Here is a 16,869-nt window from a genome sequence, read left to right on the forward strand (position 1 = left end):
TCTTTTATACAGGTAACAAGCTGAGATTAGGAGCACTCCCGTTAGTCATTTAAAGTAAAGTAATCCACCCAAGAAGACCCATGTGTTGCCAACATCCCAAATGTAACAATAATATAGAGAAAGTACCCCCAATGAATACTAGGGACTTTAAAGGCAACTGATCAATGGTTGGTAAAAAACGTTTATAATTTATTATTTATAAAAAATATCGGTGCACATAACACCAAAAATTATATTGCATATACAGCATAGACAAATTCACATAGTAGACATGAATTTAAAAAAGACAGGTCCTTAAATACTGATCCCAACATGTTTCTGGACCTCTGTAGAGTCCTTTCTTCAGGGGTATGTATGTCGTATAAGGTAACACTGCTGTATTGGTATTCTACGATGAGACAAAATTACACATAAGATTCAGGTTCACAGTAAGCAGGGATGAGCATCATTGAGGCCGAGTAAAAACATACATACCAGTCACTTGGAAAAAGAATGATAACAGCAAGAAGAAAATGAAGACTGCCAATTATAAATAAAGCGTGGAATCACATGCTATCGGTGCAAGGGTGATGCCGTACAGGTCCTACAGCGGAGGTGAGATAGATGGTGATAAATGAGGACAAAAATGTCCCCTACTGGTACCACCGGGCTGAGGACCCACAAGTTGTTGCTATGCAGGAATGGCAGCCTCTGGACAGGAAGCAAGGACCTTAAAACAAAATGAATACATTAAAAAAATTAAATGTCTGATGCGTATGTAAAGATCTGATATATTGATGTTTACAGACAAAGCAATTAGATCTGATTATTATAATAATAAGCATGGTACAAAGGGGGTAACCTATACGTCTATAGTTAGAGGTGGGTGTATATAGCACTAAAAGCATGGTAAAGTGTTAAGGGAATAGTAACCCATCTAAGATTGAGCAGATAAAAAAAAAAATACTATATATATATATATATATATATATATATATATATATATATATATATATATATATATATATATATATATTATATATTTACATACACACACATATACATAATGACAGGGTAACCGGTGGCTATGCCCAAAGAAAAGGAAGCACCAAATCCCAAAACAATATAGGTGTGAGATGACATAAGTATGGACTAACCTCCAGAGGTCCCAGTAGCAGAGCAATAATGTATGCAAAAAGGAGGACAGTTCCCAGACAGCAGAGAAGCAGCTAATGAGGGGAAGATTGTTTCCTCCTCATATAGCTGCGAGACAACGCCCACACATGCGCAGTAAGCGGCGCATGTCATGTGGGACGTTGTCTCACGCAAATGGGAGCTGGCCAATAGGAGGTAAGTTAGGGCATGTGTGGGCGGAAGCGGCTACCACCGCACACACAGATGTTCTGAGCGTACGATGCCACCGAATGAGGAGAGCCGTTGTTCTGACGAGGAAGGTCCCCCCATCGGATAGTGTCTGCCTTGTACTGCGCAGGCACTGCGCAGGACAGAGGACAAAGAAGACGCCGAAAGTGTCCGAACATGAACAGGTGTTGGTGAGCTGTACAAGGCACATGCGCAATTAACACAATATTGTGCCACATGCTCCTGATGCTTGTGCAATTCTGCAAGGAGCAGGTGTAGGGGCGGATGCATACAGAAGATGGTCAGAGCTCATACGATGGTGGTGGATTTTTCAAAGGGGCAGATGTCATCTCCTGCATGAATCCGCCCCTTGCAGAGTTGTACGAGCATCGGGAGCTTGTGGCACAATGTAGTGTTAATTGCGCATGCACCGTGTACAGCTCATGAACAGCTGTTCATGTTCAGAGACTTTCGGCGTCTCCTTTGTCCTCCATACTGCGCAAGTGCTGCGCCTGCGCAGTACAGGGGGGACAGTTCTCGACAGGACACCGTGCCAGCCATAAGCACGGCTCCAGGAGAAGCCACAGAGCGCGCAGACTCCCCTCACGTGTCGAGACACGCCCCCCCCCACAACACAGAGGGAGGGGGCCGCGCAGGGACCAGCGGGGGAGCCGCAGAGCTAAGCCACAGCTGCAAAGGGAGTGAAAAGGGGGAGAAAGAAAAACCAATACACACACACACCAACAGCAATGCGCCGGCAGCACAAGCATACACACAGGCACAGGTCAGCAATGAAGAACAGAAGAAGTACGTAACTCTGTCAGTGTGAGGCGATGAGAGACGATTACCGAAACCTGTATTTACATGTGACCGACTGTGATTGGACACATCCGATCACATGGTTAAAGAGCCAAGTCAGCTGGTCTTTACAGAGATCAGGGTCGCGATGTGTCCTAGCAACACAGCACGCGGGAGCGGCCATTCAGGTGTGCCGTCACATGACGTCCACCCAGAACAAGAGCCGCACTGTCCCTCCGTCATTTGATGGTGGGTGGGCGGCAACTGGTTTAAGCTTTTGATCTACCAAAACCTCCAGATCCTTCTCTACTATGGATTCCCCAGTTGTATTCCCCCTAGTATGTATGATGCATGCATATTCTTAGCCCCAAGTGCATAACTTTACATTTACCAACATTAAACCTCATTTGCCACATAGTTGCCCAATTAAACAGTGCATTGAGGTCGGCTTGTAAGTTGGAGACATCCTGTAGGGACTTTATTCCACTGCATAGCTTGGTGTCATCTGCAAACACTGAAATGATACTTTTAATCCCAGACCCTACATCATTTATAAAGATATTAAAAAGTAAGGGTCCCAACACTGAACCTTGGGGTACGCCACTGATGACCTTAGACCAATTAGAGTAAGAATCATTAACCACTACTCTCTGAATTCTGTCTTTTAGCCAGTTTTCTATCCATTTACAAATTGATCTTTCCAAGTCTGTAGACTTTACCTTGCACATGAGCCGTGTGTGGGGAACTGTGTCCAATGCTTTTGCAAAATCCAAGTATACCACGTCCACAGCCACCCCTCTGTCCAAGGTTTTACTTACCTCCTCATAGAAAGAAATCGGGCTTGTTTGACAACTTCTGTCTTTCATGAATCCATGCTGTCTGTTGCTTAAAATATTTTTTTTTCCAGCAAGAACTCATCTATGTGGTCTTTTTTTTATACTCTCCAATATCTTCCCAACTATAGAAGTTAAACTAACAGGTCTATAGTTACTTGGTAAAGACTTTGATCCCTTTTTAGGGTTGAAAATGTTTTTTATTAAGAACAGCATAACAAATACAGACATGAGACATCAAATGGAAAAGAAGGGCAGCGAGTTGGCTATCGCCTACAACAGCTGTGCTCGCTCCATCAAACAGTAATAACACAGGGGATTACGACAAGTGTCATAGCAAGTCGGGGACTCAGATGTATTCTGTATATCACATTAAAAAAAATTAAGGGAGGGGAAAGAAAAATAAATTAAAAGAAGAAATAATAAAAAAATAAAAGAATATAAACCAAGTAATAGATAAAAAGAGAAAAGGGGAGTGGAGATAGAGAAGAAGGGAAAACAAGAAAGAAAGAAAAGAGGAAAGAGAAAAAGTCTGCTGGGAGAGCATGGGATAGGAGGAATAGGAACGGTTCTTATGGGGACCATCGTTATACATTATACATCAAAGCTAAGGCGGGGATGAGCTCGAGGGGGTAGAGAGCATGTCTGCCAGGGTATCGGAGGAAGAGAAACGGAGCCAAATGGACCACAAAACGTTATATTTGTCATAAGTGTTATTTTCAAGCGCCAGCATCTGCTCCATTCTCATGACGTCGTTCACTGTGGAGACCCTCAGTGATAATGGGGGAGCAGTGATGGGCTTCCATAAAAAGTGGGATGAGTTGCCGAGCTGCAGACAGAAAAAAATGAAGGCATCGTTTTTGTGAGGCCACAGAGCCCGGCAACACGGAGAGAAGGGCAATCTCTGGAGTTGGCTGTAAAGATTCTTCATAAATAGCGTTATACACCTGAAATACTTGAGTCCAGAAGGGTCGTATCTGTTCACACTCCCACCAGACAAGGAGGTAAGTACCGGACGACGTACAACAGCGCCAGCAGGAGGCAGAAGTAGATGGGGAAAATTTTGTGTAATGTGGGGGGGGTCCCTTACCATCTGGACAGGATCTTAAAAAATTATTTTTCTGTGAGTAGCAGGAAATCGAGGACTTGTGGGTGAAGTGGAATGCGGGCCTGCCACTCTGCCCTTGAGAGGTTCTTTCCGACATCTTAGTATAGGGGGGGTAGGTCATCATGTGTGAGAGCCTGAACTAAACCATAAAGAGGAAAATAGATGTCTGGGCATATCTTGGAGAGAGCTTAAATGTTCAAATTCAGAGAAAGGACAGTGTATTTGGGAAGAAAGAAACAATTGTTTTGTAAAGGAAGATGGGACCCCGATCATTCCTGAGCATACACCTAAGTCTGGATCGAATGAAGGTATGGGCCTGGGGCCATAAGGAGCGATGGAATGAACCCAACGTGGGAACCCCTATTCCCTGAGGGAAAATAGGATTGTCGAATAGGGGAAAGGGGTCTGAGTAGAGGACCGCACATAGCCCCCTTCGGTACCATAATGTGAGAACAGCAATAGTTAGTGGCGAGGCGGGGGTCAAGTGAGAGAAATTTCCCTTGTATCTCCATAGGAGGGCATGCATATCAACCAGGGCCAAACCCGGCTCAATCATGACAGAGGCTTTTTGGAAAGGACGTGGGAACCACTCAAGGGCGCGTGCCATAAGAGTAGCTTTGTAGTATAGGTAGTCCCGTGCCACCCTGAAACTTTGGAAGGTTGAGTAGATTATACTTGACTCTAGATAGGCCACGATTCCAGATAAAGTGAATGGAAAGTGAGCGTAGGGCAGCAAAGAAGGATTTGGGTATTCAAACTGGTATGGTTTGGAAGAGATACAGTAGTTTTGGTAGGGTATCCATTTTAATGGTGTTGATTAGGCCAAACCAGGGTAAAGCGGAGCCCCCCCAGGATTCCTGTTCTTTTCGTAGACTGGAGAGGAGAGGGATATAGTTTAGCAAAAATAGATTAGAAAGGTTAACAGGTATCAGTATGCCTAAGTAGGAAATGCCCTTGGTTTGCCATTGGAAGTAGTTGGAATGAAGTGAGGACATCGTGGGGGCAGTTAAAGAGACATTGAGAGCCTCCATTTTGGAGATATTAAGCTTGAAGTTACTAAAAGAACCGAAGCGCCGGAACTCAGAAAACAACGAAGACAGGGTTGTATGAGGTTGCTGGGCAAAAATCAACAGGTTGTCAGCATAAAGGGACAGCTTATGGTGAGTAAAGGGAGTTTGAACACCTTGGATAGAGGTGTTCTGACAAATGGCACATGCCAAATGCTCAGTCACAACAACAAATAGGAGAGGGGGCAACCTTGTCGAGTGCTTTGATCCCTTTTTAAATATGGACACCACGCTGGCCCTACGCCAATCCAGTGGTACCATTCCAGTCATTAACGAATTCCTAAAAATTGGATACAATGGCTTTGAAAGGACAGAGCTCAATTCTTTTAGGATTCGTGGGTGGAATCCAGGTGCTTTATTCACCTTTATTCTGTATAAATATTTCTGGACCATATCACTTTTGAGCCAGTGAGAGTGCTCCTAATCTCAGCTCGTTACTTGTATAGAAGACACCTGGGAGGCAGAAATCTTGCTGATAGGGGATCAAATACTGTACTTATTTCACTCATTAAAGTGCAAACCAATTTAGAACTTTTTTGAAATGCATTTTTCTGGATATTTTTTATGTTTTTCTGTCTCTTACTGTTAAAATAAACCTACCATTAAAATTTATAGACTGATCATTTCTTTGTCAGTGGGCAAATGTACAAAATCAGCAGACGGTCAAAAACTTTTTTCCCCCTACTGTATAAGTAAGCCTTATGCATAGGATGTGGGATTTTTAGGGTGCCCCAGAAAAAATGACTAGTCAAATATATAAAAAATATAGAAATTTATTAATACAAAATGTATAAAAGACATCACAGTATCATCATACAATAACCATAATATGTGTAACCAGCTGTGACTTCTTGCTCTACACGTTTCGCCATGGCTTCCTCGGGAGACTTCAAACAAGCACTGCATAGCATGGTAACTATAGGTGAAAAACAATATATTAAAATCCATATTTAATAATCGGAACAATATTTGTAACAATTTGAAAATAAAAATGAAATTTTTTTGCAAATACAGTTAGACCAAGAGTGCCCCCCATTGTGTCCCCAACTGAACTGTGAAACATGTCCTATCCATGAAGGTCGCGACCCGGATGTCTCGAGAACACTGAAAAGATGCGGAGAAATGTGGTGTTTCACAGAGAAGTATGTGGATAAACTTCTTTTACAGCGTGAAACAAAATGGATCCACACCTTTTCAGCTACAAAACATCCTGGACTGAACGAGTATTGGCTATAAACCCTTCCTTTAGGGCCATATAAATCTCTCTTTATAAGAGATTTAAAAATAACCAAAATGCCTTGTGATTGGGATTCATTGTGTAGGATTCCAATAATTTAATGTATTTGTTTTTGTATCTAAGTGTATATTATGTTTCTCAACTCGCTTCTACCTTGGCCTGAGAGGTTCTCTGTTTGTTCCGTCCCCCTTGAACTTGGTATTTTACATGTCCTTTCCCTTATATGGAAGTTAAACATTAATTTTTAGAATTTACTTATCAATTGATAGGCCTGGGATTTTCCTCTTTTTTTTTTTTTTTTTCCTATGGCAGGCCATTTATGGCAATATTTGATTAGATTTAGTTACCCTCTAGTACATTGAAATTGGAGATAGGTGATCACGCGGGCATCTTCTCCGCCAACCATATAAGGGGATTCCCAAATATGTGTTTGGGAGCTGGCGCCACTAGCCACTTGCTCATTGCGTCCCGTAAACTGGATGTTCATTGGCTTTGATAGCCAGAGGTTGCACCCAATTGCGGGCAGACTTTCCAAAATGGCGTCGTGTGGATGTTGCGCTTGCGCGTGACATCGTTTCCGGCGCTTCATCATGATGCTGGGTGATTGTCATGCTTGCACGTTGCGGCGCCACTCGCGCATGCGCGGTGGCAATTTCTCGGCGTACGCTCCTCATTGGCGCCATTGAACGCCGGTGAGGTGGAGGGGACATAAAAGGATCTCCCTTTTCTGCAGATAGGGCAGCGGTGGAGTCTAGGGCAAGGCGATATGTGATGCTTCAAATCTGTGAAAGGTAAAATCGTCTAAACTTTTGTAGGAATTTAGATTGGAAGTTTACAGGTTGGATACGAATGTCTCTTTTTTCCTGTTTGTTGCTTGTTGATTAGGGTATATGACTGCTTGGAAGTTTCTTCTGGGAAAGTCTACCTTCAGATCCACTAAATGTCTGGAAGTACCACCTGCTATGATACCATCCAGTATTACTAATTGGTTCCCATATCTGCATTCTAAGGTTTGAATATATTTATTCTACCGTGGTCAGTACAGTTTTTTTGTTTTTTTAGCCTGAGCTCACAATGTATCCCCTTTTTCAGATAACACTCTGCCTCATGGTGCCTGTATGTCCTTCAGTGTGATACACCAGATTTCTCTGCATCTTTTCAATGTCCTCGAGACATCAGGGTCGCGACCTTCTTAGATAGAACAGGGTCCATAGTTCAGGTGGGGGTGGGGGGGGGTTGGGGCACTTTTGGTCTAACTGTATTTGCGAGAAAACTAAATTTCTATTTTTCGATTTGTTAAAAATATTGTTCTGATTATTAAATATGGATTTTAATATATTCACCTATAGTTACAATGCTATGCAGTGCTTGTTGGAAGTCTCCTGAGGAAGCCATTGCATGGCGAAACATGTAGAGCAAGAAGTCGCTGCTGGTTACGCATATTATGGTTACTGTATGTTGATACTGTGATGTCTTATATACATTTTGTATTAATCTCTATATTTTTTTTTATATATTTGACTAGTAATTTTTCTGGGGCACCCTAAAAATTCCATATCCTCTCTCCTACCAATATATGTATTCTTAGGGATGTGGTGCCTCTTTGACTATCCAACTTCCAGCAATTCACAATATTTTCTTATGCATAGGAGTTTACTCCCACTTTAAAGTAGACCATAGATTATTAGATTTTCTAGATGGGGGGAATCCCTCCTATGGAGCGATTGTGTTCTCCCAACGGGGGGAGCCAATCCCGGCCAGGAGAACTCACAGTAATTACTGCCAACAGCTATAGCAGCTGGCAAAAATCGCATGGTGATGGTTCGTATCTCGGCCGGTCCCTGCTCAATCAGCCGAAATTTAGACCGTCTATGGTCAGCTTTGGTCTCTAATACAGATCAGACTTCACTGGCTGCATGCTCATTCCAGGTTAGTGGCACAAAAAATATAAGGCATCCAGGAAACAACCAATCTCAGAAGGAGGTTAGCAATCATAGCATGCATAGCTTTTTGCTTTTTTTTTTTTTTTGCTAAAGGTGCTCCCTAAAAATCTTCTAGGTTTGTTATGTATACAGCATGAGATGTGTTCATCGGCAATCTTTTCTCCCCACAGCTGTCCAAAGCTTCTCTCCACAGCACAAGATCCGCAGCTTTGAAGAAGCCAGGGGTCTGGATCGCATCAATGAGCGCATGCCCCCACGCCGCCCCTCCTCCCAGGACATCAATCTGAACTCTACCGATAAGAACAGTAACAAAGGCCAGCAGTGACCTTCTGAATCTGTGTGCAATTCTCCCGTCACCTCCACCGATATCGTGTGCTCGAGGGCCGGACTCTCAATCCAAGCAAAGGACACATATACACTGCTCTACAATTTCTTACTCAATACTGATCCATACAAACTAATATACCTTATACAAGGGCCCACCCTGAGATATTCATGTATGCATACAGCTGTAAACACGCATTGTTGATCCGTGTAGCTATAAACATATACCCTCCTATGGGTTATACATAAAGCTGTACACACTCATTGCTGATCTATACAGCTGCCCACACAAATTCCAATGAGTTATTTGTATGGCTGTACATACTTTGTTGATCCCTAAAGATGTACACACCTACCCCTGTGGGTTTTCCATATGGTTGTACACACAAACCCCTATGGGTTATCTGTATAGCTGTACACACTCATTGCTGATCGGTACAGTTGTACACATACCCTGGCTCTAAACTGTCACTGCTGATCCCTACTGCTGTGCACAAATATACAAGCTCTGTATTGCTGTATACACACAGGAGATCCATACTGCTGTATTTCTAGGACCTGTACTGTACATGTATACATGTACGTTGACTTTATAAACCTGGACCCACAGTTCTATATGGAGGACTCATAAATGGTGGGGTCCATTATTGCTGTACACACCCACACTCCAGAAGCCATGCTACTGTACACCTGGGATTTGTACACTGCCATATACACAGGAAATCCCTAGCACTAGTTGCACAAAGAATCTGCTGTGCATATAAACAAGATTCTTACTACTGTATACACGTGCCCCTACCGAGCATTTATATAGCTTTATCTATGGCACCTGCACATGTATTGTGTACATTGAACCCATACTGCTATATAATATACTGCCATACACAAAATACATCTCTAGAATTGTCTACACACAGGACTTTTACTGCTGTTCACATAACCAGGACCACTACAATCCTGAAACCATACACATGTTGCTGATGTGTACCACCTTACTCAGTGTGTACCGCTCACTGCTCCGCACACATGGTCAGCCTATTGCACACAGGTTCCATTCTGCTCCACACACATACCTATACAGGATCCATTCTGCTCCACACACATACCTATACAGCAGGGTTCTCCAAACTGCGGCCCGAGGGCCAGATGTGGCCCTTTGCTAGCCTTTATGCGGCCCTTGGGGCACAATTCCTTTCTTCTATTCCTCCCACTGACACCAAAAATAGGGCACTATATCTTCCACTGATACCAATGATGGAATACTATTGCTCCTACTAATAGGGGGGAATACTCCTCCTATTGACCACCAATCCTAAGGCCATCTTTATTCTCACTGATGCTGGGTCCGTGACACTTTCTGCCCCTGCTGGCCACAATCCAGCCCTCCTAAAGTCTGAAGGACAATAAAGTGGCCCTTTGTTTGAAAAGTTTGGAGACCCCTGCTATACAGGATCCATTCTGCTCCCCACACATACCTATACAGGATCCATTCTGCTCCCCACACATACCTATACAGGATCCATTCTGCTCCCCACACATACCTATACAGGATCCATTCTGCTCCCCACACATAGCTATACAGGATCCATTCTGCTCCCCACAAATACCTATACAGGATCCATTCTGCTCCCCACAAATACCTATACAGGGTCCGTTCCGCTCCACACACATACCTATACAGGATCCGTTCTGCTCCACACACATACCTATACAGGGTCCGTTCCGCTCCACACACATACCTATACAGGATCTGTTCTGCTCCGCACACACATACTTATACAGGATGCATTCTGCTCCACACACATACCTATACAGGATCTGTTCTGCTCCGCACACACATACTTATACAGGATGCATTCTGCTCCACACACATACCTATATAGGATCCATTCCACTCCACACACATACCTATACAGGATCCATTCTGCTCCACACACATACCTATATAGGATCCATTCCACTCCACACACATACCTATACAGGATCCATTCTGCTCCACACACATACCTATACAGGATCCATTCTGCTCCACACACATACCTATACAGGATCCATTCTGCTCCCCACAAATACCTATACAGGGTCCGTTCCGCTCCACACACATACCTATACAGGATCCGTTCTGCTCCACACACATACCTATACAGGATCCATTCCACTCCACACACATACCTATACAGGATCTGTTCTGCTCCGCACACACATACTTATACAGTATGCATTCTGCTCCACACACATACCTATATAGGATCCATTCCACTCCACACATACCTATACAGGATCCATTCTGCTCCACACACATACCTATACAGGATCCATTCCGCTCCACACATACCTATACAGGATCCATTCTGCTCCACACACATACCTATACAGGATCCGTTCTGCTGCACCTACCTACCTATACAGGATCCATATTGCCTCAAATCCATACAGGTTCCATAGTGATCTACACACTTAGCTGCTGCTCTGCATACAAACCTTTAGGTACCATAGTAAAATACACAGGTGGGAAAACTAGGCCAACTAATCTACAAGTATTTTGTGCAAAAAGGGTCCAAAACATCATGCCACAGATATCTGCTGTAGAAACAGGGACATATGAATGCAGAGATTACAGATGTACGCAGACAGACTGACATCTACACACACACACAGGTTTGTTGAACACGAGTTGTGAGCACACACATACACTGAAATGGTCTGTCCCGCAGTTTGTATTCTCTTTGTAAATGTCATTTGCGTTCTATATATATATTTATACATGTGTAATATAAAAAACCCTGTTTTTTAATGTAGGGGTTGTTTGGCGGCTACAGCTTCAGTATTTACCATACTAAAAGGGCCAGCTGTGTGTCTGCCCCCTCCAACCCAGCGCAGAGCCACCTGCACTGCACCCAGGAACAGACCCGTCCACACGGGCTACTGCTGCATGGAACAAAAAAAACAATCAGATTTGGTGCTAATCAGGCTTTTGTGAGTGGTGACACATGGCTGCTGTCCTCACCAGCACTTCAGACTCAGAAAGATGGCAGAATTCCATTACAATGGTATAAATTGGAGCCCTGGCAGAACTGTATTTTTTATGTTTCAAAAACATTAGATTACACTTTTATGTTAGAGAAATATACTGCGTCTTCTAAAGTCTGGTACACACAGGCAGTTTTTTCCTTTAACCCAGCGGGCTGAACGAAGAAAAACTGAGGAGCTCGCTGTACTAAAGCCCTGTACACACGGGACGAATGTCGGGTGGCATCGGCCCGTTCACTATATACCAGCCGACGTCTGTCGAAGGGGCATGGCCGAAAGAGGTCTGCCGACCGGCTTCCACATAGCACTCTCAGCCAATGGCCGAGAACGCTAACCGGAGTGTTCTGGCGGGGCGGCTGTCCCCCTGTCAGAACACAATAGAACAGCAGGGGAGATTGCTGTACTATCATTGGATTGTTAGTACAGCGTCTCCAACCTGAGCTGTCAGTTTTTTGTTTTCCTTCAGTCTGCTGGGTTGAACAAAAAAAACTAGTGTGTACTAGGCTTAACTATGCGATGTTAGTACAACGATCTCCCCACTGTGCTATTGTGTTCTGACAGAGGGACTGCCTACCCGCCAGAACAGTCAGCACTCGCAACCATTGGCTGTGAGCGCTGATCGGATGCCGAACAGTTTCTGGTTTTCCCGCTCGCTCGTTTAACAGAAGCTGGTTGTGAGACTGTTTCTGTTGGATGAGGAGCTGTACACACTGTCCGAAAGACGGCAGGTAACTGCCGAAGGCACCGTTTTTGGCCGATTTGTATGTCTGGCATAAAGTTCACAAAAGGAGAGACAGACTCTGAATGAACAGACTGCATGTAATCTGATTCTAGAGCAGCTTACAGCAGCCAATGTGTGTGTACTTCCTTTCATAGACTGCAGTGTCTTTCTTCCATCCTACTCATCCTTTCTCCCTTTAAAGTGGAAGTAAACCCTCCTATCGTTTTCAGCCAAGAAAGCTGCCATCTTGGCCTCTGTTTGATCTTCAGCTGCCATGATGCTGCACATGTGATCAGTTATGACACCAGTCAATGGGTGATTTAACAGTTTGGGTGACTGTAAGCAATCCCAGCATGCTGGGAATGTAACTGTTTTCTGAAACCATTAAATCAATGGGTTTACTTCCACCTTAATTGTGTTAACAGCTAAAGCTGGCCATACGCTGTCCAAACGCTGTTTAGGAATCTATTCAGATCTGCCCACAGCTTGAATTTCAGCTCATTCAGCAGGAATTGTCTGGAAATCCAGCCGCGTATGGCAAGCTTAGGGCAGGACTTCAGCAGAATCTATCCTGGGTTAATTATTGGGCATGTACAGCTGTGTAAATCTGTTAAAACCGCTACTACAGGGTAAAAAAAACACATCTCTGCATATAGAGTGTTGATTATATTTTGCCTACTTGTCATTTTAAATGTGAGAGTCACATTCCAATGATCTGCTGTGTGTTTTATAAAATGTGACCTTTCTATGATGAGTTTTAGTTTCATACTGCTTATTTCTTTTTTGATTGAAGATTTTTAATGTACAGGTGAGAGAACTGTACATGATGATATTTTTTTTTTTTTTAAAGAAGCTGTATGCAGCAAATCACAGCATTTGATAACGAACATATGATTGGCTGTGGTCACACAGGGGTGGGTGCTGGTGTTTTTAAATGATTGCTAGTGATGTGCTTCTTTCATAACTGACTGACAGAAGTAACCATGTAATGATATGTATTCCCTGCTAGCCACACTCATCTGACTTCTCACACTGCTTCTATATAGAACTGTAACCTCTTGTTACATGTCACTGCAGCATGTGTGTGGCTGACTCTGCTGCAGTCTCAAAGAAAGTATGCTATGCATTTTGGCCTACAATTCTCTAAGGCTGGGTTCACATATGTGCGAACTGTATGTGGCTTTTTCTGCATCCAATTCGCATGACAGGCAAATTTGCCCGCCTCGCATAGGAGCCGGTTCAAACGAGTCCGGGTGGCAGCGGTCCGCATTCCAGAAGGGTCCAGTGTGTCTTTAGGTCCAGTTTAGGTGTGAATTGAGGCAAAAATTCTGACCTGATTCGCACCGGACCCCATGCTTTGAACAGTGGCCGCACATATGTGAACCCAGCCTTCCTCGTCAGATGAGGATCGTGGCAGAGCCAGGTACAAAAGCCAGAACTAAAGGCTGCGTTCCCCTTATTGGGTTTTATTTTCTATTGTTCTATGTTTCTATTTTACTGGTATATAACATTAAGGGAATACTGTCACAAGAGAATATATATCCTGCCATTGCCGACTTCATCTGAAAATGCTAGTAGCCTGGCTGTGTCATGCTGCTCTTTTCACTTCTCCAGTGAAGTTCTAATCTGCATGCTTGTTCATGGAACTGAAGCCATAGGATCAATATGACAGTCAAGCAGTTGGCTTTATCAGAAGAATGATTCAGCAATGGCAGGCTGGTCTCAGCACAGATTTTCTTCTGGTCTAAATGGCACCCTTGTACCACCATACCTCCTAAGCCTGGTTTCCCCCACTTCTGCAGATGTAAGTAGCTCACCACTCAGAACTTAGCCTGACATGGAATGTATGATGACCACAAACAGACAAGCTGCCCTCCTTTGACCATGTACTGCACATATTATCTACCACGCTGCCTGGGGTATGATTCCCCCTTTGCAGAAGGCAACACCATAGGAGCTCTGCAGACTGAACTCTGTCATGGGTGACACCTCACTCCAATTGCACTGCCGTGGGTGGCTCTGCTGTATCTGGGTGGCTCTGCATGCACAGAATGTACCGCTGGTGGATAGGCGGCTGCGCACAGCTGGTCTTGCAAGCACTAATGGTTGTAACTAAGAGAATTTAATTTATTTTCATTCTTGAAGGGGTCATAAAAAACCTCGCACACTCCTGTTCACCCCTGTACCTCCCCCTGTTAGGGCACATCCATTGTGTTGGGGGGTAATTTTAGGGCTATCTACAGAGGAAACCTTTGTACTACAAGGGCTTTTGGTGACACAAAGTTGTAAAATTAATATGGCACTCAAATACTAGGATACCCATATTGTAAAGGAGAACTCCAGGCTAGGATGATGAGTGCAGCCTAAAGCCAAAATTACGGGTACACAATTTTTCACTTACCTTTTTTTTTTTAAATTTAATATACAAATTAACATGGCTGTTATGTGTTGCCATAAACTCACTTTTTCTTCTGGAACTTTGCTGAGATTGTGAGCTGTGGCTTGCCACAAGTTGACTTTTTAATACCAATAGTTGTCAAAAGTAAAAAAAAAAAAAAAAAATCACACAGTTCAGAATTCAACCATTTTGAACTTTTAGTGGTAAATTTCTGCCTAGATTTGCTCTTTTCATATCTGCTGGAAAGTGTGCTCCTCACATGAACTATCTCTTTATCATGGGAATCTGACTTCTGATTCTCGGTGAGAGTGGTAGTTGTCAGGGTAGATTCTGAGAGAGGTACACAGAAGAGACTTTACTGGCTGATCCCTAAGAAAGGAGACCTAGTGGTATTTGCTTTAGGACCGACTTTAATTTCCAAAAGTTCAAACTTTTCTGACAGGTACTCATGAATGTAAAAGTTGATTGTCCTGATAATGGAGGAGAAATCCTGCCCTTCCCTGAAATGTGACATCAAATGTTGTAATCTTTATTTGGCATAAAGTGCTAGTGCCAATGAATGTTTGCATTCTCACATGCATTTGTTGGGTCCTTAAAGTGGAATCTAATAAAAAGAACCCTGTGATGCATAAGCTGGGCATAGATGGCGCAAATTTTCTCTGGTTCCTGCTGAATTAACTGAAATGTGAGCTGTTGGTGGCGCCCTGCAAGCACCACCTAGCTTGAAGAAATTTGATGTAAAATCAACTGCGCCAGGTAGAAAATTATTAGATCAACAATTGCTGCATCCTATCAGGTGCAGTTCCTGTTCAGACAGTTCTTTTTGAACTTTCAAGCACAAAACCGCACATATTGCTTGGCTTATTTTGGGGTGCCATTAATAATGAATGACACCGCAAGTGCAACATTAACTATTCTTTTTTGCACATTGTAAATGTATGCAAGATCACATGCTACACAAGTGTGAATGCAAGCTTAGCATGGGTGGGGAGGAACCACGGACTGAATAGAAAATCAAGCCGTGTATGCCTACCCTTACCTTTGGGTGTCTGAAAGGATTCCCTTTTGGTTTCTAATAACTTGTACTTCCTGATATCACCTGTGAAGTGTGCTGAAATTTGCTTTTGGGTAATATCATCCAGAAGGAACCAACTTTTTATTATTTTTGTATTTAACACTGAGTTTGCCACATGACTTTGTTAGACTATAATGGCACCAACTGGAGTTCTTCTTTAATAACCAGGGGCCAGTACTGCCATGGCAATAAGGCACTCAGGAGCTGGGTTACCTTAGACAATCTCATCCTTAGAACATCTCCTGCGGGGTCCTTTGAGAACCACATAAGAGTCACATCATCCAGATATGAGGACGTTTTCCATGGTTCCTCTAGACACGTAGCGGCACAGTAATTCCTACATCTACATTCAGGTTTTAGATGGCCCATCCTAGGGGAAGCTTGGCGATGTGCCCAGTCCCCTGCTCTCCATCTTCATTAATCTTCTCTCCATTAAGTTTATTATTTGCTGAGTTGTCTTGTATTAAAAAGGAATTAAAAAAAAGAAAAAAAAATTATGGAAATGTTTTTAAAGAAGTACAATGCTGATTTTTTTTTCCACAAGAGAATGGGAGGAAAAAAATGTTCAGATTAAATGACAAAATAGTTAACCAAGGTGTCTGTTGTCTTTTATTGTGAGCAGGGTTGTGTTGAGCTGATATGAGAGGTGAGCAGTGACTGTGTTATGAACTGCGCAGTTGCCTGATGTTGGGGTGCCAAGGCATGTGTATGTGGTTATGTGCAGTTCCATCTATTTGTGCAATTTCTTTCGTTATTTAGTATTAATCCCTATTTTAAAGCAAATTGTAATGAAGATAACATGGTAGCTGCGTGATGCAGAAGAGGGTAAGCATGCTTCCCTGGCAATGCTGGGATCCAGTTGTTGATCTCCATCAGGGACACCGTTCTCTGTAGTAAATGTGTATGTTTTTTCTGTTTTTGCACGGGTTTCCTTCCACAAGCCAAAAACACACCAGCAGGGGTTGATTGGCTCCCACATACAATGGACCTATAG

At 43.2% G+C, this 16,869-nt stretch overlaps 1 protein-coding gene across 3 annotated transcripts in view; it reads left to right on the forward strand.

Annotated features, from left to right (window-relative positions):
* PPP3CC (protein phosphatase 3 catalytic subunit gamma) overlaps positions 1-16,465 on the forward strand; it is a 140,245-nt gene extending 123,780 nt beyond the window's left edge. For all 3 annotated transcript variants that reach the window (XM_073622277.1, XM_073622278.1, XM_073622279.1), the window contains exon 14: positions 8,498-16,465. In XM_073622277.1, the coding sequence (XP_073478378.1) occupies positions 8,498-8,652 (155 nt within the window). In that variant the 3' untranslated portion in view covers positions 8,653-16,465. The remainder of the gene's footprint in view (positions 1-8,497) is intronic.
* The last annotated feature ends 404 nt before the right edge of the window (positions 16,466-16,869 follow it).

The sequence above is a fragment of the Aquarana catesbeiana genome, linkage group LG03, assembly GCF_042186555.1.
Source record: "Aquarana catesbeiana isolate 2022-GZ linkage group LG03, ASM4218655v1, whole genome shotgun sequence".
Taxonomy (NCBI): Eukaryota; Metazoa; Chordata; class Amphibia; order Anura; family Ranidae; genus Aquarana; species Aquarana catesbeiana.